This window comes from Mirounga leonina, unplaced genomic scaffold (genome assembly GCF_011800145.1).
Source record: "Mirounga leonina isolate KUSES-001 unplaced genomic scaffold, KU_Mleo_1.0 Mir_170, whole genome shotgun sequence".
NCBI lineage: Eukaryota > Metazoa > Chordata > Mammalia > Carnivora > Phocidae > Mirounga > Mirounga leonina.
In genome coordinates, this window is record NW_023270433.1 from 5,001,719 (window position 1) to 5,023,133 (window position 21,415).

The 21,415-nt window shown below is 58.6% G+C and overlaps 1 protein-coding gene across 1 annotated transcript; it reads right to left on the reverse strand.

The window, feature by feature from the left end:
• Window positions 1-1,497: 1,497 nt before the first annotated feature.
• PLPP7 (phospholipid phosphatase 7 (inactive)) lies at window positions 1,498-19,179 on the reverse strand. Its single transcript, XM_035015595.1, has 2 exons — window positions 18,416-19,179; window positions 1,498-5,376 (listed from the first exon to the last, which is right to left on the reverse strand). The coding sequence occupies exons 1-2, from the start codon at window positions 18,864-18,866 to the stop codon at window positions 5,012-5,014; spliced, it is 816 nt and encodes a 271-aa protein (XP_034871486.1). The 5' UTR covers window positions 18,867-19,179; the 3' UTR covers window positions 1,498-5,011.
• Between the last annotated feature and the right edge of the window lie 2,236 nt (window positions 19,180-21,415).

A 21,415-nucleotide genomic window follows, 5' to 3' on the forward strand; every position in this document is an offset into this window, starting at 1 on the left:
CCCACCTGACGCCTGCCCATCCAAGCCCCTAAGCATCCTGCCCCGAGCGCCCAGGGGACATGCGCGGTCCTCTCCGGGGCCGCGGTGGTCCAGGCGGCTCATTCTTTCCTTTGCAACCTTTAATGTGCCAGGCCTAAGCTGGGGGCTCTGCATCCCTTGCTCTAATGCTCCCACCTATGCAGGGCTAGTATTAACCCCATTTTGTAGAGGGGGAAACTGAGGTTCAGAGGGCTCAGAGACTCGTCAGGGCCAGAATTTGAAGCTGGATCTGACTCCCATGTGTGCGCTCTTTTCCTCAACACCACCCTGCCCAGCCCAACTCCAGCTTGGCCCTCTGAACACGTGACCTTGACAGAGGACACCCAGGTGTGGGAAGCTCTGGCCCACACCTCTGGGGCCCGGCCGCCTTGAGGGGACATGTCCTCAGGCCTTTTCCTTACGGCACCAGGAGCCACTGAGGGCTGGGGTGGCCACCTTCTCTGTCAAAGAGGCTCCGCCTAGATCCTCCCTAACATGCGACAGCCCTGCTGTCCACACCCCCTCGGAGCCCTTGGTCACAGCAACATCAGGGACAAGCCACACATTCCTGCTCAGCCAGGGAAATAACCTTTGCGGGTTTCCGTGGTCACCATTCTTGCAAGTAGTCTCTGGATTCCTGTTCTTCCACACTCTGGGAAGGGATCACCTTTGCCATGGTGGCTGGGCGTGGGGAGGGGGGACAGGATGGGAAAGATTAGAGGTGGGAGGGCACTGGGTGAATTCAGGACCAGCTCCAGCCCCCAGGAGGAGTGAGCGGAAGCCCCTGGGGTCTGGGTCCAGCTGACGGAGGGGGAGGGGAAGGAAGGGTGGAGGAGGTGTATAGACAGCTCCTGGGGCTTGATCCTGCCCTACCTGACATCCAGCCTGGCACAGCGGCGGGGAGTCTGGCCGAGGCGGACTTCAGACAACATGGCAGCCCTCTGGCACAGTGGGATTTTACTTTGTTTTTTTAAAAAGCAGTACACCTGAAACTAATGAAACATTGTACATCGACTATACTTCTTGCCTGTAAAATATGGCTAAGTCCCCTCCTCTCCCCTCTCCTGTTCTTCCCTCTCCTCTCTTCCCCTCTCCTGCTCTCCCCTCCCCTTCTCCTCTCTTCCCCTCCCCTCCCCTTCTCCTCTCTTCCCCTCCCCTCCCCTCTTCTGCTCTCCCCTCCCCTCTTCTGCTCTCCCCTCCCCTTCCCTCCCCTCCACCCCCCCTTCCCTCTGCCCTCCCCTCCCCTCCTCTCCCCTCCTCTCCCCAGAGTCAGTTGTAAATTGAAGGGTCAGCTCCACTGAGCGGTGGTTTCTGAGAGGTTAGGAAAGAAGGAGAGGCCTGAGATCTGAAAAAAATCATGCCCGTGCTGAACAGACTCTCAGAAACAAAGAAGAGGCCAGCATTACCCTGATGACCCAAGCAGACACAGACAGATCAAGGACACAGCACAAACATCCCTCACAGATATAGAGGCAAAAATCCTTAACAAAATCTTTATCCAGTCCAGTCTAGCAGTATTTAGAAAGGGTACTGCGTCTTGACCCCTGGGGTTCATCCCAGGTACGCCGGATTGGTTTACCATCCCGAAACCAGCTCTCAGAATTCACCATAAATAAAAAGAGCAGTTGTTGGCTCTGGTCATGGAAGGGCATTTACTGTACCCACGTGAGCACATGAACACACTGCCTCTGGTTCCAACACTGGGGCTCTGGGAGCTATTCCCCAGCCACCCCTGCCCTTCCAGATCCCCCCTAGGCGCTCTCCACGAACAGTGGGGTGAGGGCAGGTTCCTGAGGAATTGCAGCCTCCCCGCCAATCAACCCCTCTCCTTCTGCTCTGCTCTTGTGGGCTCCCTTGGAGGAATCCATCCATGAGGCCTGGGTGGCATCCTTGAGCACAGACCTGCCAGGCTCCCACATGGAGGGCACCCCTGAGTCACACAGGACCTCCCGGGGACCACTGTCATCCCTATCTGACCGAGCAGTACATGGGGGCTCTGAGAGGGGATGTCACCCCTGCCCAGAAGGGCTGACATTGGCCTGAGCCTGGGTCTCTAACACCCAGCGTGACCGACACCCCACAGGATGTGCCTCCCAGACAAGACTTCCCAGGGACCTTTCCTCTTAACCATTTATTAGGCACTTGGGATCCCACCAGCCCCCTCTAACCCTTAGGGGGGCTGCTGAGAGCCCTCCGTTCTTCAGAAACCCCTCCTCATCCTACAGACTCGGGAGACCACCTCCCACCCCCCACAGATGGGCCCCAGAGGGCAGCCGCCCATCCCCAGCCCAAGGCTGGAGGAGGATCCACCGTGAATGACAGATTTCCAGGGTGGGGGCGAGTTGGGGAAGGAAGACACCCTCACCCCTTCTGCTCAGCATCTCAGAAACTCATCACCCAAGAGCATCTGGGGAAACGTGCAGAATGTATTTTAAAAGACTCCAGAAGCAGCCAATGCTCCAGATTGGAAGTTGGGGCTTTTCATCGTGGTGGCCTGGCCAGTTTGGTTCCCCAGAGCCCCTTTAGGGGAAAGACAAGGTGCGGATGTCCTGCACCCCCAGCAGGGCAGGGAACCCTGGGGGCTCAAGAGAGCAGCCCCGGGGTCTTGGGAGAGTGGGCAGGTGGGGGGGGCAGGAGGGTCCCGTCTGCAGGGACCATGCCCGGCCCGGCTGTGGGGGGAGCCACAACCATGGAGGATGTGGTGAGGATTTGGGTCCCCTGCAGCAGGAGGGGCGGGTGGTCAGGCCCCGAGGGCTAGGCCAGTGGAACATTCTGGGTCTGGAGACCCAACTCCCCCTCCATCACTGGCAGCTGGGCCCCTCTGCCGATGGCAACGTGCCCTGTCCTTGCCTTGTCCCCGTGGCCTGGCTGAGAACAAAGGTGAGTTCCTCCCCCAAAGGGTCATAGGTGTTATGGGTCGAACTGTGGCCTCCCCCAAAAGATATGTTGAAGTCCTAACTCCCAGTACCTATGACCGTGACCTTATTTGGAAATAGGGTCTCTGCAGATGAGATTAAGATGTTGGTTAAAACGAAGTCACACTGGAGGAGGTGGGTCCTAACCCCCCCCGTGACCGCTGTCCTCAGAGCAGAGGAGACACGGAAGCAGGGAGAAGCTCCTGCCGGGGCTGAGCAGGGACGGAAAACTGTGGGGCCGTGGCCAGCATAACCCCAGGACCCCGGGCACCAGCAGAAGCCGGACGGGAAAGGCAGGGCTCTCCTCAGAGTCGCAGAGGCAGGATGGCCTCGCGGACCCCTTGATTTTGAGCCTCTACCTCCGGATCTGTGCGAGAATAAGTCTCACAGGGGCTTCAGGCCGCTGGGTTGTGGCACTTCGCTAGGGTAGCCCTGGGAAGCTGAGCCAAGTGGCGGGGATGGGGGTGGTGGGCCCCAACATACTGCCCCCTGCAACCTTGGGCAAGTCACCTCCCCTCTCTGGGCCTCTTTTTCTCATCCGCACCATGGGCACGTCAGTGGCCCCACGTCAGAGGCCTGACGTAAGGTGTCGAGCCCTCACACACTAAGCGCTCGCTCCGGGAACCCTGAGCCTCAGCCCCAGCCTGACGCATCTCCCCCCTACCCTGCTCTCTGGGCGCAGCCATGTGGGACTCCCCTTAATCTGTTGCAGGCACGGCCTCCTTGCCCCCTCCTCCCCCTGACCGGAACACTCTTCCCCTCCTTCCTGGCTGGCCCCTGGCCCGAGCTCCCCTGACACCCCTCGTCATGGCTCTCCTCGGGCTCGCCTGTGTTGGCCTGATGGCTTGTCCACTGGCTCGGGGGCAGGGAGCCAGGGAGACCTGAGGCTGGAGCAAGAGAGGGTCCGGGCCCCCAGGGGACACCCCGACAGCGGCACATTAGGGGCATCCCGAGCTGTTCATGACCCAGGCCCTGGAACCCCAGACAGTGACCTCAGGGAGAACGACCCACCAGCCTGGAAAAGTCTAGGAGCCCCTTGGCCCCTGAACACTTGACACCTTGGCCTGTCTGGGGCTGAAGAAATCCCACCCTGGATGTCAACAGAGATTGTCCTGCCCGGAAACGTGCGCCACGCGCGAGAGAGCACTTGGGAGAGGGTCCGCTGCCTGTCATCTGTGTCCTCACATGAAACGCACACCCATGATGGGTACTTGGAAATGACCTATCGGGTCACACGGAATCTGGCCCCTGGGGGCCAAAGCGGCACCGACGCCCATGGCCGGGGGCTCTCCGCAGGCGGCACGCGACACCCGGCCTCCCTGGGCTCTGGAAGAGGCCCACTCTCGCTCAGGCCCTCCGGCTCGCGGGCAGCATCTCCCAAAACGTGCTTGAGGAGACAGCGGATCTTTGGGGGTTCGCAGCTGTTCCTCGAGAAAACGGGTCTGAGGCCAAATAAGTTGAGGAAACACGGAGTTGGGCCGGGTCTGACAGGAAGCGTTTCTACAGGACTTGTCAGAGCCTTTATGACAGCAATGGACCTTGTGAACGGCCAGCATGGGGGCAGACTATGCAGCATTCCCCAAGATTATTTGACCACAAAACCTTTTTCTTCCAAAAGCGTCTTGCAGGCCGGCGTCTGGCAGGGCACCCGTCGGAAAGTGCTGCCCTAAGCTCTCGCCCCGGGTGGGCGGTGGCTGGGGGTGTCTTGTCAGGCATCGCACTGTGGCCTGGGGGCACGGCCAAGCGCTCAGCAGTCATGACAACGAAGGGACAGGTCAAGGCTTGGCCCTGCTCCTGCCACGTTGGTTCTCGCCTTCCTTCTCCAGGGCAGAAGCAGAGCACGGCTGTCCCACGGGCCCCCGGCCTGCCTCGAGAGGGCACTCAGTCTCAGTGCAGGAGCGGGGGCACTCGGCACTACCGGCCACACCGGCCCTCGGGGCGGCCTGGCTGAGGTCACCAGCCTCCAACCGAGATGGGGGAGATGAGGCCACGGGTTTGCCGCCCCCCGCCCCCGCTGGCCCTGCTCCTCCTGTCCCCTCTCTCAGGCCACCCCGGGTCCTGAGCCACGGGCAGGTGGCTCACCAGGCGGAGATGAGCATCTGGCAGGTGTTAGAGGACATCCAGACCAGCTCCACCAGGCGGAACTGGAAGTAGCCGATGATGAAGCCCGAGATGACGTCCGTGATGTGGTGGCGGCCGATCATCACGCGCGACAGGCCCACACAGAAGGCCCAGAGCACCAGCAGGATGCGCAGGGGCACCGCCAGCACCAGGTGGCTGAGGAAGAACTTGGACACCATGGCCGCGCGGCTGGCGTGCCCGGCGGGGAAGGCGTAGATGTCCATGGTGAGGTAGTCCAGGAGGCTGGGGCTTGTCTCGAACGGGCCGCGCCTCTTGATGAGCTTCTGGACGCCGGCCACCGTCATGATGTCCAGGAGCAGAGCTGTGGGCGAGAGAGAGAGAGAGAGAGGCCCGAGGGACGGTCAGTGTCCCCTCACAGCTCAGCACCCCCACCCCGTCTTGCTTTCTTCCTTCCAGCCACACTCAGCCCTGGGCATGTTTCCACCTCAGGGCCTTTGCCTATGCCGTTCCCTCTGGCTGAACCCTTTTCCTGGGCTATCCACCGGCTCATGCCTTCCCGACCACCTGTTTACCACAGCCCTGGCACTCTCCACCCCTCCCCGACTTCTTCCTTACAGCGTTTCCCAGCCCTGACACATCACACACTTTCTTAGCATTTCTCTCGTCTCTTCCCTGATGCTGCAGGTGCTCCGAGAGGGTCCGGACCCAATTTGTTCATGGTGCTCAGGAAAGGTGCTGCATGAGAGGGTGGCTCGTCGGGGGGTATCGCTGGCCCCTGGGGGCCCCTCGGAGGGCCTGACCCACTGCCCTGGCTGGTGACTGTTCTCGAAGGACCTCCCTGAGGTTCCTTCCGTGTTGAGAGCAGCTCATTACCACCCCTGTTTTTTTTACTTATTTTTTAAAAGGTTTTATTTATTTGAGAGAGAGAGAGAGAGAGCAAGCAAGCAAGCACGGGGGGGGGGGGGTGAGGGGCAGAGGCAGAGGGAGAAGCAGTCTCGTTGCTGAGCAGGGATCCCAGGACCCTGGGATCATGACCTGAGCTGAAGGCAGACGCTCAACCGACTGAGCCACCCAGGCGTCCCTCCATCCCTGATCTTTAAAAGTTAAGGTGAAATTCACGTCACTTACAACGAACCATTTTTAAGTGCACAGCTCAGTGGCATTTAGTACATTCACAGGGCTGGGCAACCATCACCTCTATCCAGTTCCTAGATATGTTGATCACCCCGAAAGGGGGTCCCCTACCCAGTAAGTAACCAGCCCCGTCCTCCTCCCCACAGCCCCCTCGTCTGCTTTCTGTCTTGATGGATTGGCCTCTTCTGGACGTTTCGCAAACAGGGAATCATCCCCGCGGCACGGGCCCGTTCCTCACTGCCAAGGCTGAATAATATTCCCCTGTCTGGACGTACACGGTTGGTGTCTCCGTCCATCTGTCCGCGGACATCTGGGCGGCCAGCACCTCCCGGCTATTACAAATGTTTGTGTGCGAGTATTTGTCAGCGCCTGTTTCCAGTTCTTGTGGGGGCACACCCACGGGTGGGGTCACCGCGTCCTACGATGACGCTACATGTCTCTTTAGGAGGGACCCTGTCACATTAGTTTCTGCAGCAACCAAACCACACCATCCCCCCCCATGTTACAGACGACATGGCAAAGCCTTGGAGATGGGACCGTTCATCCCTGTGGCTCCTCCTTTCCAGAGGGTTCCGCCCTTTCCCTCCCCCACTGACTTATTCTCCCTCATCCTTCAGGCCTTGGCATGAACGTCACCTCCTCAGGGAGGCCTTCCCTGACCTCCAGGTCAGGCCCTGAATGGTGCGTTCCCAGCACATCACGTTTCCCCTCCTCGTCACTCGCCCAGCTGCAGCCAAGGAACCCTCTGGCTGGTGAGACACTCGGCATCGGCTCCTCCCTGCCTCCCTGCACCATCCCTCCATGGAGGCCGGGCCGGAGCCCCCTCATTCACAGGTTTGTGCCCAGGGCCAGGCACAGAATGGCAGTCTCTAGATGTTCGTGAAGTCACTGCCTGGGGTGAATGGCCAGGGGTGTGAGCTCTTCTCCCATCTGGGAGCACGGGGGAGACCTGGGTCTTCATCCATCCTGCCTCCGCCCACCCACTCCGTGCTGTGTGGCCTTGGAAGGGGTGCTCTGTCTCTCTGTGCTGTTAGAGGAAGGCATCGTGCCAAGGCTCCGGTTTCACCCAGCTGATCACAGTGGCATCCAGACAGCCAATGAGGGGGACCTCCGAGGAAACTGTCCCCACCCTTAGAAAGGCCCCTGGAGATGCCTAGACGCCTATCGATCACAGCACCTGGAAACCCTTCTTCAGGTGACAGAGGAGACCAGGCATCATGGTGTGATGGCCAAGCTCAAGAGTGTCACAGAGACCCTGGTTCGCATCTCAGTCTGGGAGCCTCCTGGCTGTGCGACCTTGGACAAGTTACTCACCTTTCCTCACCAGGACGATGAGATCACAGACACCTACCTCCTGGAGGGAGTCAGGCCCAGGTGACCAGCCTTCTCAAGTGTGCCTGGGACAGAAGGGTTTCCTGGGACACAAGACATTCAGGGCTCAAACAGGGACGTCCCAGCACACTGGGGCAAGCCTGTCCCCTGCCATGCCTGGCACAGCCGGAGGGCCAGAGAAAGGTGGATTGATGGCCACTATGCGATAATTCACTGCAGCTGCACGATGGGGGCTTTTCTGGAAACCCAAATTGTTGGCCTACAGCGGCTCTTGCTCAGACATGGGGAAAAATCCAACCAACTTTTGGAAAAAAAAAAAAAATGATGCAGTAGGTATTCACTGTAGAAAGTTTACAAATTAGAAAACAAGAGTAAAATTTTAAATCACCTGTAATCCTGCCACCCACAGGTTGCCGCCGTTCCAGACCCTTATCCGCCTACAGAGCATGCATAGATTTTTTTTTTTTAAGATTTTATTTATTTATTTGACAGAGAGAGACACAGCGAGAGAGGGAACACAAGCAGGGGGAGCAGGAGAGGGAGAAGCAGGCTTCCTGCCGAGCAGGGAGCCCGATGTGGGGCTCGATCCCAGGACCCTGGGATCATGACCTGAGCTGAAGGTAGACGCTTAACCAACTGAGCCACCCAGGCGCCCCAGAGCATGCATAGATTTAATAACATCTGTGACACGCTCTGCACACGGTTCCGTAACCTGCTTGGGAAAGTCTGGCCACACCCTTGCCCCCCCCCCGACTCCCACAGCTGTGGCAGATGAAGCTCTGTGGCATGTTTATTGAAAGGTCCCAGCATGGGGCGTTCAGATCGCTCCCAAATTCACACTGCGTTCCCTGGTTAGTTGTGCGGAACTTCTTGGCCTTCCTTGTTACCTGCAACCCCCCCCAACCCCCCAGGACTACTGCCTGCTATCTGGTCTCCTGGTTTGGGATCTGGACCCCTGGCCTCTCCCGGGCCTTCCCCTCTCCATAGCTGATATCTGCCCACCTTGGCAGGTGACTGGCCAGCAAGGGAGGCCAAGAGCAGGGAGCGGTGGGCGGAGAGGCTGCCGGCCTGAGGGAGGCCGAGCCGCAGGGAGGGAGGGAACCTCTTTCTACAGGCGCCTACCCCGCATTTCCATGGCAACTCGTTCCGGGAGCTAGCCAGCTGGGGAGGTGTGTGGCTGGCCAGCCCACTGACCCAGGTGGAGGCCAGGCCCAGGCGGGGAGCCAGCTGGAGCCTGCGGGAGGTCACAGTCCCAGCAGGACGGAGGGACCGGGCCTGCCAGATCCCCAGGGCAGGGGGGAGCTGAAGGGAGGCAGCTGACCCCTGGGGCTCTTGGCCTCATGGAGCAGGAACGGCAGGAGGCCAGGCAGGAGGGGGGCCGTGCTGGACGCCTGGATGAGCTGTGAGTTGAACCCCCACTCACAGCTTCCAGGATCACGGGTGGGGTCAAGTTCTCCCTGCACTAATTAAGGACGAGTCCTTCACTTTTCAGGACCTTGACCCACTCACCTGTAGAGGGCTCATCCAGGACAGTGAGCTCCTCAGTGCCCGAGAGGCGTCCAGCACGGCCTGTGTGTGCCGGTCGATGGCACGGCCGCTGTCATCCTCCCTCAGTCCCAGCCGGCCCGACCTGGCAGCTAGCTGCCATCAAGCAGGTGCACCAGCGAAAGGGTTTCCTTCTGTGAGCTCCCACCAGGGTCAGATTTTACATGGCCCCGTCCTGCAACCATCGTCACCTGAAGGGAAGTCAGAGCGTCCAGGGCCCGGGCTTCCCTGGTGCTGGGGGGCAGTGGCCAGCCACAGTCTGCATGTCGGGTGGGCTGCCGGGGTCTGGCGGGGGGCTAACGTGGACCAGAGCCAATCTGGACAGTAGCCACTGGAAGACACAGTTGTCTGTCCAACCGGTGACCAAGTTTCCCAGCCAAAAAACCAGGGCTCATCAACTTGGCAAGTTGCTGCTGGTTTGAAATCTGCCTTCCCAGACAAGTGTGAGTCCTGGCGAGGTGTCCACGGAGGCGTTGGGCGGGAGCAGCGTTGGCACGTCTAGGCTGCCCCGTGGGGCCCCCCAGCTCAGGGCCCGGCTCAGATTCGGTGGCTGAAGGCAAGAAGGGCTTGTGCCCCCAGCTCCCCACAAGCCCCAGCTCCCCGCATGAGTGGTCAGGATCCACAGGCCAAGAACGGAGCTAGACCCACACCCTCCACGCGGCAGCAGAGCGCTTTTTCCCCGGTGAAAGCATTTACAAAGACTCGGTACATGAACCAGATGACCGAGGCGGCCCGGTGGTGGAGCTGCGGGGGGGGGGGGGGGGGGGCGGCTCGGCTCCTCGACCCTCCCCTGCCCCCCTGAACGGAGGCCTCGGAGGCTGCCTGTGTCCCATGACTTAAGAACCCTGCATCTGGGCCTTGGGGAACCTGCTGCTCTTTCTGGCTGGTTCTGTCTCTTGAGGCCATAATGCGGTAGAGACTCTACCCCTTCGCCCCGTGCCCCTCGGAGACCGCTGGGCCATCCTAAGCCGTGTTCATTCGTTCACTTGACCTCCAGTTCTTGGGTAGGTCAGGTGGGGCCGGGCCCGGGCTGGAGAAGCAGGCTGGCCGAGGCGGCAGGCGGGCACAAGCCCTGGATTCAGAGTTCCCATACAGGAGCTGCCTCTGACCCGCCCCGAGCCGAGGCTTCCCTGGGCCTCCCACCCCCCAGCCCCGCTCCTGCTGCCCCGACAGGGCCGCCCTCCCCTCCTCCAGCGCCGTGGCCAGCCCTCCCTGTGACCGTGATTCTGACATTGTCAGCGCATAATCTACGGCCCAGAAATAGAAGCAAATGGCGCCACCACTCAGGGCTCCGTGAATTCCGCTCGCCCGCTGCCGTCAGGTTCCCTGACCTACATTCCTCCCGGACTTGGAGGGAGGCAAGGGCGGCCCCTCGGGGAAGGGCCGCCTGGCAGGACACTGGGGGGCGAGGGGCAGGAGAGTAGCCGAAGCCCGCTGCCCCCCGACAGCTAACCTGAGCGGGGCCGAGCAGGGGACCTCCCGGCCTCCACACCCCCCCCTTCCCCGTCAGCCAGGGCACGCAGCTGGGCTCCAGAGTCAGAGGTCAGCTTCAAGGGCAGCTGCTTGCAAATTGCGTGACCTTGGCACGTCCCTCGTCCCTCTGTCCGAGCCTCCCTCCCCTCATTGACAAAATCCCGGAGGCCGCCCGAGGGCTGCTCGTAGGAAGCGCTACCTCAACGGCGCCTGGGACAGGGTCGGGCCTCCCTCACCGTCTCTCATGCTCGTCCTGGGGGCCATCTCCATGCTCAGCAAGCGGGACTCTGAGGTGCCTGGACCCCCAGGCCTGGCTGCCCCAGCGGCCTCCCGGCCTCCGAGCAGGGCGGGACCCTGCCTCAGCACCCTTTGTCCTCCCCCAAACCAGAGACCCTGGGGGCCTGTGCTGCCCAAGGAAATGGGGCTGCAGGGGTGCAGGGGCGAGGCAGGAACCAGAGCTTCCTTAGAAAAGAACAGCTATCATGGGGGATTTGGAGTTGGCTGCTCCTGAGGTCTCCTGACTGCCTGTGGCTGGCCGCACGTGCGTGCGTGTGTGCGTGTCTGCTCGGAGGCAGGGGAACGGCTGGGATGACCTCTCGTGGCCCCTGTGGAGGCCATGCCCTCAGGAAGGAGCACAGCCAGGCCATTCGGGGGCTCCTTGTTGGCTGCTGGGGGGACAGGTTTGTGGGCTGCGACTCTCACTGGCTGAGGCTGGGAGTAGGGGTCCCAGCGCTCCTGGCCTGGGGGTCGACCCTGCCTCTCATCCCTCATTCCAGCTCCTTCAGGAGCTGGGGGGACCAGCCCACGGTGCTGGGGGGCAGTGTAAATGGGCCTAAACTTTCTGAAGGGCATTTGGCCTCAGACTTAGAAGTCTTCGCAACACATCTCCCTTGACTCAGCTCTCCGGCCTGTAGGAATATCTCCTCGGGAAATAATTAGGGATGTGCCCCATGATTCACGGTCAAGGGTGGCCACTGCAGCATTCTTCGTAACACTGGAAGCCGCACCAACCCCGTGCCCTTGAGTAGGAGCCGGATGAGACACATCGTGGCCAAGTCTAGACAATGGTGCACTCTGAGGCCAACGCCAATGATGAGGTGGATGTGTATTTATAGCCACGGAGGGAGCACGGTGGGGTTTTCTGTTAAGTAGGAAAGGACAAGCACCAAACAGGATTTAAGTAGGATGCCATTCTTATAAAATAAGATGTAAATGTGTTTATAGGCAGAGAAAAAAAGTCTGGAGGGCACCGCACTGAATGGTAACAGTGCTTCTCTCTAGGTGGGAAGATGAGAGTGATTTTCATGGTCTTTTTGTAATTCTGTATTTAAATTTTTCCTTACCACAAACAGGCATTACTTGGGCACATTTTTAAAAAGTTATTTTTACAGGGGCACCTGGGTGCTGCAGTCAGTTAAGCGTGTGGCTCTTGGTTTCCGCTCAGGTCAGGGTCTCGGGGCGTGAGGTCGAGCCCCACATCCGGCTCTGTGCTGGGTGTGGAGCCTGCTTGAGGTTCTCTCTCTCCCTCTCCCTCTGCCCCTCCCCGCTCTCTCTCTCTCTCAAATAAATCAATCTTTTTTTTTTTTTTTTTTTAAGATTTGTTTATTTACTTGAGACAGAGTGGGGAGCAAGAGAGAGAGAGCACATGAGCGGGGGGGATGGGCAAAGGAAGAGAGAGACTCTCAAGCAGACTCCCCATTAAGGGCAGAGCCTGATGCGGGGCTCGATCCCAGGACCCTGAGGTCATGACCTGAGCCGAAATCAAAAGTCAGACGCTTAACCAACTGAGCCACCCAGATGCCCTTCAAATAAATAAATCTTAAAAAAAAAAAAGTTATTTTTACAAAAGGACAAATATTGCATGACTGCACTTTTATGAGGTCCCTAGAATAGACAAACTCATAGAGACAGGAAGAAAGTAGTGTTTACTAAGAGTTGGGGGATGGATGAGGACATTCTGCCAAGTGAAGTAAGTGAATGAGGAGTTCTTGATTACTGGGGACAGAGTTTCACTTTGGGAAGACGGCAAAGTTCTGGAGGTGGATGGGGGTAAATGTTGCACACAATGTGAATGCACTTAAATGCTACTGAATTTTAGCACCTAAAAATGGTTAAAATCATAAATTTTATGTTATGTGCATTTCAGCACACGCACACAAAAGTTATTTTAAAAAACAAGCACACGGTTCCAGCAGGATGCAGCTACTGGGGAGGGGTGAAGGTAGCAGAGGAGTGGGGTGGGGGTGGGGGAGTCCTGAGAGTAGGCGAGAACCTTCCAGTCTCTTAACACTGGGACCTCTGCTCTGCTGGGTTGAGTGGTGTGTGTGTGTGTGCGCGCACATGCCCGGCACCTCTCCTGACCTGGGCAGCCCCTGACGTCACCCGGAGCCACGCCCCCAGCCCCGGGCACCCGGGAGGCCGACACATGGGCCCCGGCCTGTCTCTATCTCCCCTGGCCTGAGCGATCCTGCGCACGTTCTGTAACTTTGCAGGTTTCCATTGCTCAACTGAAGAATCCAGATACTAAAGCCGGCTCTACCTATCTCTGAAAACCATCGAGGTACAAGGAAATCAAAACCACGGGCATGGGAGTCTGACGGCAACATCTATTCACTCAGCTGAGTGCCAAGCAGTGTAGACACGAGCCTGCCCAATTGCACATGGCTGCAAGGGCAGCCGTTAGGACGCTGCCTGGGCGGGGGGCGGCTGAAGGCCCCCCAGAGGGACCGACACCTCACCGAGCCCCACTGAGACATGACAAGTGAAGCAGGGGTGGGGGAAGGAGGGGGACTGCTCTCCCCCTGCAGAGCTGGCAGGGAAGGCTAGGGGCAGCCTAGGTCGCCATCGATAGGGACAGGCTCTGCAAGTCTCGGGGACAGTCATCACCACGTTGTCCCTGAGAGCAGGACCCGGTGGGCGGTGAGGGAGAGCCGACAACACAGATTATATGGAGGGCCGGCCCAGGGGGGCTGGGTGGGCGTAGGGGTGATGCAAGGCTGAGGGACCAGTTCTGGTTTCTGAACCTTCCAAGCTTGAGGCAAAGGGATGTGGGGCCAGAGGCCCACGCAGCGGGTGTCACTCCTGGGGAGGGGGGGTGTAAGGGTTTTTTCATCATCTGTCCTTGTAATGTTTGAGTTTTCCTTACTGTAGGAACATACAATGAAAAGGTGCTCAACATCACTAATCATTAAGGAAAAGCAACTCAAAACCACGAGATACCACTTTTCACACTCACTAGGATGGTTATTATCAAAACCCAGAAAACAGCAGGTGTTGGCAGGGACACGGAGAAATCTCGCAGCCCCTGTGCATCGCTGGTGGGAACAGAAAATGGTGCAGCGGCCATGGGCAACAGTATGGGGGTCCCGCAAAAAATTAAACATAGAATTACCATTTAACCTGCCAATTCCACTTCTGAGTATTTACCCCAAAGCACTGAAAGCAGGGACTTGAATAGATGTATGCACACCCGTGTTCTCAGCAGCACTATTCACAACAGAAGCAACCCAGGTGCCCACTGATGGATGATGGATGGACAAGGTGTGGTCTACCCACACCAGGGAGTATTATTCGGCCTTAAAGAGGAAGGGAATCTTGACACCTGCTACAACATGGAGGAACCTGGGGGACATGAGGCAAAGTGAAATAAGCCAGATGCAGAAGGACAAATACCATGTGAATCCACCTTTCTGAGGTCCCGAGAGAAGTCAAGTTCATAGAGACAGGAAGTGGAATGGTGGGCGCCAGGGGCTGGGGGAGGGGAGAATGGGGAGTTAGTCTTTATGGGGGCTGAGTTCCAGTTTGGGAAGATGAAAAAGTTCTGGAGATGGGCGTGGTCACAACATGGTGAATTTTTTTTTTTTTTTTTAAGATTTTATCCTTTTATTTGACAGAGAGAGACACAGCGAGAGAGGGAATACAAGCAGGGGGAGTGGGAGAGGGAGAAGCAGGCTCTCCGTTGAGCAGAGAGCCCGACGCGGGGCTCGATCCCAGGACCCTGGGATCATGACCTGAGCTGAAGGCAGCCACCCAACGACTGAGCCACCCAGGCGCCCCATGGTGAATGTTTTTAATGCTTATGAAGTGTGGATTTAAAAGTGGTCAAAATGGTAGGTTTTGTATCATGTCTATTTTTTCACCATAAAAAATGATACAGTGGGGCGCCTGGATGGCTCCTTTGGTTAAGCGTCTGCCTTCGGCTCACGTCGTGATCCTGGGGTCCTGGGATCGAGCCCTGCGTGGGGCTCCCTGCTCATCATGGAGTCTGCTTCTCCCTCTCCCTCTTCCCCTACCCCCGTCTGTGCTCGCTCTCTCTCCCACTCTCTCTCTCTCTCAAATAAATGAAAAATTACAAAAATGATACAGAACAAGAAGAATGTACAGTTTTCATAATCAGGAAAATCTCAATAAAGAGATCACGGCAACAAGACATGGGAGCCGTTGTCCACCAAGCACAGGCCCACCAAGAAACCAGATGGGCCTAGGTCACCTGTCATGTGGCTCCCTTTGGGATCATCAAGCCGAGGGTGGCAGGGGAGGGACATGGGAGGGGACGTGGCATCTACAGGCGTCTGGAGCCTGCAGGGGACCTGGGACTGCTTTGATTCCGGTGATGGTGAGAATGGTGATCACCACTACTCTGCAGGAGTGCTCACGGGCCCTGGGACGCACCAGGTTTCTTATGTGTATTCTTTGGTGAACGGTCCCAGCCACCCATTTGACAGACGAAGGGAATGAAGCTCACAGAGGAAAGTCCCTTGCCCGAGTTCCCACAGCAGGGCTAGGATTTGCACCCAGGTCCGGCCGACTCTGGAGACCAAGGTTTTGCCAGTGGCCCAGATCCCTTTGGGCTTTTTCTCCAGTCTGGGCAGCATGCCCTGGGGGAGGGAGCACGGAGCAGGGGGGCCGTGCAGAGAACTTCCTCTGGGCCCAGCTGGGACTCCTCCCAGGCCCCGTGGCTAGAGCTCCCATTTCCCAAGGCCCCTGAGTTTTCTGCTCTGGGGCCGCAGAGAGCCCAGGTCCCAAATGTACAGGTGGGGCCTCCACTCCTAGGGTACTGGGTGGCATTGGACCCCACTGGGAATGGCATCGGACACCCCCTGTGCCAAGTGCTTTCTCAGCTTCCCATAAACCCTGGAGCCCCATGTACAGATCAGGAAACTGAGGCTCGGGGATGGGATCTGGCTTAAACAAGTTCACAGAAAGAGAATGGGTCAGGGGCGCCTGGGGGGGCTCAGTCGTTAAGCATCTGCTTTCGGCTCAGGTCATGATTCCCAGGGTCCTGGGATCGAGCCCCACAGCGGGCTCCCCGCTCGGCAGGAAGCCTGCTTCTCCCTCTCCCACTCCCCCTGCTTGTGTTCCCTCTCTCGCTGTGTCTCTCTCTGTCAAATAAAAAAAAAAAAATCTTTAAAAAAAAGAGAGAGAGAAAGGGTCAGAGAAGGACTGGACAGAGCCCAGTCTGACCTTGGAGCCTGTGCTCTAGGACTGAAGGCTGCTGCCTTGGCCCCCCAAGACTGAAGGATGGACAGAACCCTGCAGTTTGTGCTCAGTGGATGGGCTGTTCTCCCAGGTGGAGAAGGGTGCCGGCAGCCCCCTTGGCAGGCTGGGCCAGAGCTGTGGGATTAGAACCCACCTTGGCTACTTGCTGGAGTTTTCTCCCATGGAACTGAAGGGCTTGGTCTGCATCCCCCAGAGTGAGCCGAGCCCACAGAGCACTCTGCTGGCTCTGAGCGGCTGCTTTGTGCTAGGCCCTCATTTCTCCGTGGTCTCGGTAACTAGAGGGGCTGGGAGGTGGAAAACATCCCGCCAGACCCTTTGCTCCCTTACTGCATATATGACCCTTCACCTCCTTGCTGCGTTCACGCTTCTGGAATGGATTGGGTGGTACGCCCAGCCTGCAGGCTGACAGTGAGTGGGGAGGGGAGGGGTTTGCTGTCTGGAGGGTGTGGCTTTGGTTCCTGGGCCGAACACTAACACTTGTGTGCGGTGGACATGTCCCTTGACCCCTCTGAACCTCAGTTAACTCCTCTGTAAAGTGGGTATATTAGTATTTATCCTATTAAGTCATTAAAAATATTTTTTAAATTATGAAATACAGGACATTCATGGCATAGTATTTGGTACATGATAAAGCTCAATAAATTCTTATTCAAGAAGGAAGACATCTCGAATCTTGGTCTTCATCCTCTGAAGCAGACACCTTTGTGCCCACAGCTGCGGGTTGCTGGGACGAGCCAGAAACGCCATCTTCACAGGCTAGAGCTGCTCCCAGTTCTCACCCCTGCCCTATCTCTGACAAGCTGCATGACCGTGGGCAAGCCGCTTCCTGTGCCTCAGTTTCCTCCTCTGTACGAGGGGAAGAGTTACTGCCTCTCCCTCCCGGGGCTGTGTGAGGATTAGAGCGACGGTGCGCTGGGAACACCAATGCTGGGCACACATTTAAACACCGGACACATTCCCAATACAGTGTCACCACCTCCAGCGTCATCCAGGGAGGGGACGCGGGGACAGGGTTTAGGGGGCAGGGTTGAGAGGGAGGCTCAAGGGTGTCTTCTCAGCCCTGTCCTTGGACACCAGACGCTCTGTCTGGGGCTGTAACAGCCCCGGGGAAACCTTGGGTATTGAGCGTAGGGTTCTGCCCATGGAAGCCCCTGGCCTGGCCGCCTCAGCCACCTCGCTCTGCCCCCCGCTCCCAAGCCCACGGCACTGCACCTGGAAAGAGCACAAGCCTGGGTGTCAGGCCGACCCGGCGCCAATCTCCAGCCCTGAAGCCTTGGCCAGGTTGCTTTATTTATAGGAACCTCAATATCCTAATCTGTAAAGTGGGAGTGATAATAGCACCAGTCACGTGGGACTATCCATTCGGGAGAAATAACAAGTAATGTAAACAATTTAAAAATAAGAACAAGAGAACACTGAGGGTGTAGGAGGCATCTGACCGATTCCTCCTCCGCGGCCCACCCACAGAGCGTCCAGCCCCAGCCCCTCTGGTTATCCTGCCTTCCTCCGGGACCACAGCTCTTGGTGGCCCAGCCCACACCCCTTCTGGAGCTGCGTCCCCTTGTCAGTGTTTGCTGAGACCTCCACCTGCCTGTGCCCCAAATGGTGGCCACGCTGGGAGGGCCGAGGGGATCCACATGGGCCCAGCGTGGAGGGTGGAAGCTTGGGGTTCCCCCAGCACCTTAGGGATCTGGAGGCGCCTGGAAGTGGGCAGGACGGGGGCCGGGTGTCACCTCGTGAGTGGAGGGGAGGGCCTGCCTTCCACATGGGTCCCCGTGGCGCCTGGCACAGGGCAGCGCTAAACTGAGAGACACTGGTGGCAGAGACTATGGTTAAGACGAACCAAGGACCAGCTCACCTGCTGCTCTTCCAGCGACTCACCAAGGGGAGCAGCAGGTAAGGACCCTAGGTGGCCACAGTGGGCAGAGCCACAGACTGGACCTCCGGCACCCCCAGACCCAGGCACCTGGCAGGGTCCCTGAACCAAAAAGAGGGGGCATCAGGGCAGCTCACAGGCGCGGTCTGCAAGCAGCCTAGGAACTCAAGGGCCCCAACCCCTGGGATGGGGGTTACCCCGCTCTAGCACACTTATCAGGATCCCCACCAGACTCCTGACCGCCACCCTCGAGGCCACAGTGGTGCACTCTGCCGACAGCTGGGCCTTTGCTTGGAGGGCCCCACAGGGTCTCCACATCCTCGAGGGCCCCACTTTGGAGGGGGCCCCTGGCGGCACATCCCCAGTTCTCTCTTTCCCAAGCTGGAAGCTTGCTTGTTTCTGGGGCACCCTTCCTGTCTAACCTCATTAGATCATTCCAGTTGGTTTCTGAGGGCCCCACTCTTCCTGGCCGGGGTGGGGTGGCGTGGGCTCCCTCCCGGGGGGCCTGGTGGAGTGGGGGGTGGATGGCGGGCACACTCACCTAGCAGCAGGTTCATGAGCACCTCCTGGCCGGCCAACGTGCTGCTCTTCACCAGGCAGAGGATGGTACCCCCGATCCAGGGGATGCCGTGGCCCGTGATGCCAATGAGCTTGACCATGGAGCGGGCGCTGGCCCAGGACGCGGCGCGGCCGGCACACACCCCCAGCCGCTTGGACATGCAGATGTCAATGGCCAGCAGGGAGTTGAAGGCGATGCCCTTGAAGGAGGGGTTCAGCTGCATGCAGTCCTCCTCGGGCAGCTGCTGTGACTGGCGCCGCTCGCGGGCCCCATCGCCAGGGGGCGGGGGCTGTGCCGAGGGGCCCGGGGCCTTTCTGCCTGAGCTGCGGGGCTCCGGGGCCCCCTTGGGGGGCTGGTTCAGGGACAGGAACTCAGCCCGGTTGAGGACATTGTTGCGGTCCCGGGCCCGGGCGCGGTTCTGGGAGGCTGGCATGGTGACGCTCACACGGCAAGGGCCAGTGACAGCCCGGCTGCGAGGCCTTGTCCCCGAAGACAGGAGCTGCCCCGGGAGCCACCACCACTCCCTGCCTCCCTGCCTTCTCCGCAGCAGCTGTTAAATATAGAGTGGAGGATTGCACGTGGCTGTTTACCTCGGCTGCCACCGGGCTCCGAGGGGACGTGGGTGCCAGCTGGGCAGCCAATCGAGCCCACCGATGCGGGCCGGCGCCAATGGAGCCGCGGGGGAGGCGGACGAGTCCACAGCTGCCCTGGCTGCCTCGGGCCTGGGCTATTTAAATCTTCCAACGGCTCACTCCCCAGGATTGGGGGACTCTGGGAAATGTAGTCCTTCTGCTGCTCTGGCCTCAGCTGGGCCCAGATGTGGGCCCTGGACCAACCCCTGCAATTTCACCAGGTTCCCTCTGAGCAGTGCAGACCCCTGAGAGCCCGGCCTGCCTGCCCCCTGGTCCCGTGGACGGGGCCGCGGAGCCAGGTCAAAGGCCCGTCCGGGCACCAGACGGAGTGAAAGACGTCCCTGACAGCATCATCTTGGGTCCGCGGGGGCCAGGCCCAGCACCTCCCCTCTGCGAGGGCATTTCATTAAGCTGGCAGGCTGGGGTTTTATTTTTATGTTTTAATCAGTCTTGAATCTGGCTTCCCTGCATCAGAGTCCAATCAAATGGCAATCTGTAAGATCTGCTTTCCATTAGCGGGAGGGCTAATTGATCTGTTGGTAATTGATCTGCCCCTTGGAGGCTGTCTCCGACAGGGGCACTCCAGCAGCTCAGGCAGGCCCACGGCGATCAGACGCCTGGCATGGGCAGCGAATGAAATGTCCGTCCCCATCCCCGGGAAGCTCAGTGCAGTGGGGATTAAACATGCAACATGTAAATGATCGCAGGTGTAGAGATGTGGGGTAGGATCACAGAACCCCGGCCCTGGGTTTGGCTTGGGAATCATGGTGGGGGGCTTCCCCTGGAAGGAAGAACAGGTGGGAGGCCCCAGGCAGGGTAGAGCCTACCCCAAGGAGGTCCGGGAGGCCCATGTGGCTGGTGCATTGCACAAAAGGACAAGAGAGGCTGAGAGCCCAAAGAGGGCAGATCAAAGGGCCCAGTCAAGGATTTAGGGTTTGAGTCAGGCCTCTCTGTCCTACCCCTGGTCACTAGAGGAACCGGAAGTCTCCACAGCCCTTATAGGGCTGACTGGGCCTGGGTTCAAGGGAAAGTCACTGGTATAGGGTGAGCAGAAGAGTCAGGAGTGAATGCCCTGGTCTTACAATTCAGGGCAGCCAAGGCCTGTCTGCCCAGCTGGGCTGGAGGCAGGAGGCTGTGACTTCCCTTCCAATCATGGAGCCCACCTGTGAAGCCCGGGGCCAGCCCACAGCCTGCCAGGCACCAGTGAGCTGCCTGGGGTGGGGTGAGTGCTCTCTGGCCACAGGGCACCAGCCGTGGGGTCCAGAGTCTGACAGATGGGAGATGACCTGGGCTCTGCCACCAACTAGCTGTGGGATCTTGAACAAGTCACTTGGCCTCTCTGGGCCTTGGTTTCTCTACCTGTAATGTGGGAATCATAGTGTCTACTTTCAAAAGCTAGTGTGAGATCAATAAGATGATGTTTGTTACACACTGAGTAGGGTCCCTGACACATAGTGTGCCTTCCACTCCATGGGTTAGGAACTGATCCTGTTTAGCAGAAAAGGCACACTCCTCTCTCCCCTCTGGGTGCCTCCGTCAGAAGGACCCACCACCAAAGTCTGGGCACTATGCCATACCAGTTGGTGTGAAGCCAGACTCCAGGAGCCCTGAATCCAGGGTTCCTTGCAGACTTCCCGGCATTCTTCTTCCAGAGGGCCCCATTCAGACCACACAGCTACAGAGGAGGATGTCCCAGCCTCTTGGGTAGAAATGATGGCTTATGCTGCCTCCTCCCAGACCCTGGACACATGCAGATGGAGATGGACTCAAAACGTGGGGATAGTGGGCATTGTACTGAGCTATGTGCTCTAACTTATTCACATCCTACAACCAACCTTTCCGTGAAGATGTGATACTACCCCCATTTTACAGATGAGGACGTTGAGGCTCAGAGGTTTGAAGGCCTCCAGCCAAGAAGCCTAAAAGAGTGTCTGTTCAACTCCCAAGCAGTCCCTGGGGAGGAACACAAGGGCCTCCAGACAATGCTCGCTCAGTTCTCCACCAGGGAACTCATCTCACTCTCCCTGGGTGGGGCCCCTGACCTCGGCTGACCTCTGGAAGGGAAGAGGAGCCCAGCCCAGATTGGGGCTATTAATACCCTGAGGCCTGTGTCAGCATCTTGGTCTAGTCAGAGCTGCCAGCAGGTTCTGAGGGCCACAGTGGGCTCTCGCTGAGGGGTCCATGAAGTCCAACTGGGCTCTGGAGTGAGACACCCCAGGTTCAAACCGTGGCTCAGCCACCTCCAGCTTAGTGATCACAAGTGAGTCTCGTGAGCCCTCCTGGCCTCTGTTCCCCACTCTGGGGGCTGGTGGAAGGATGGTGTGAGGGGCTCACTCAGGCTGGGACCTGC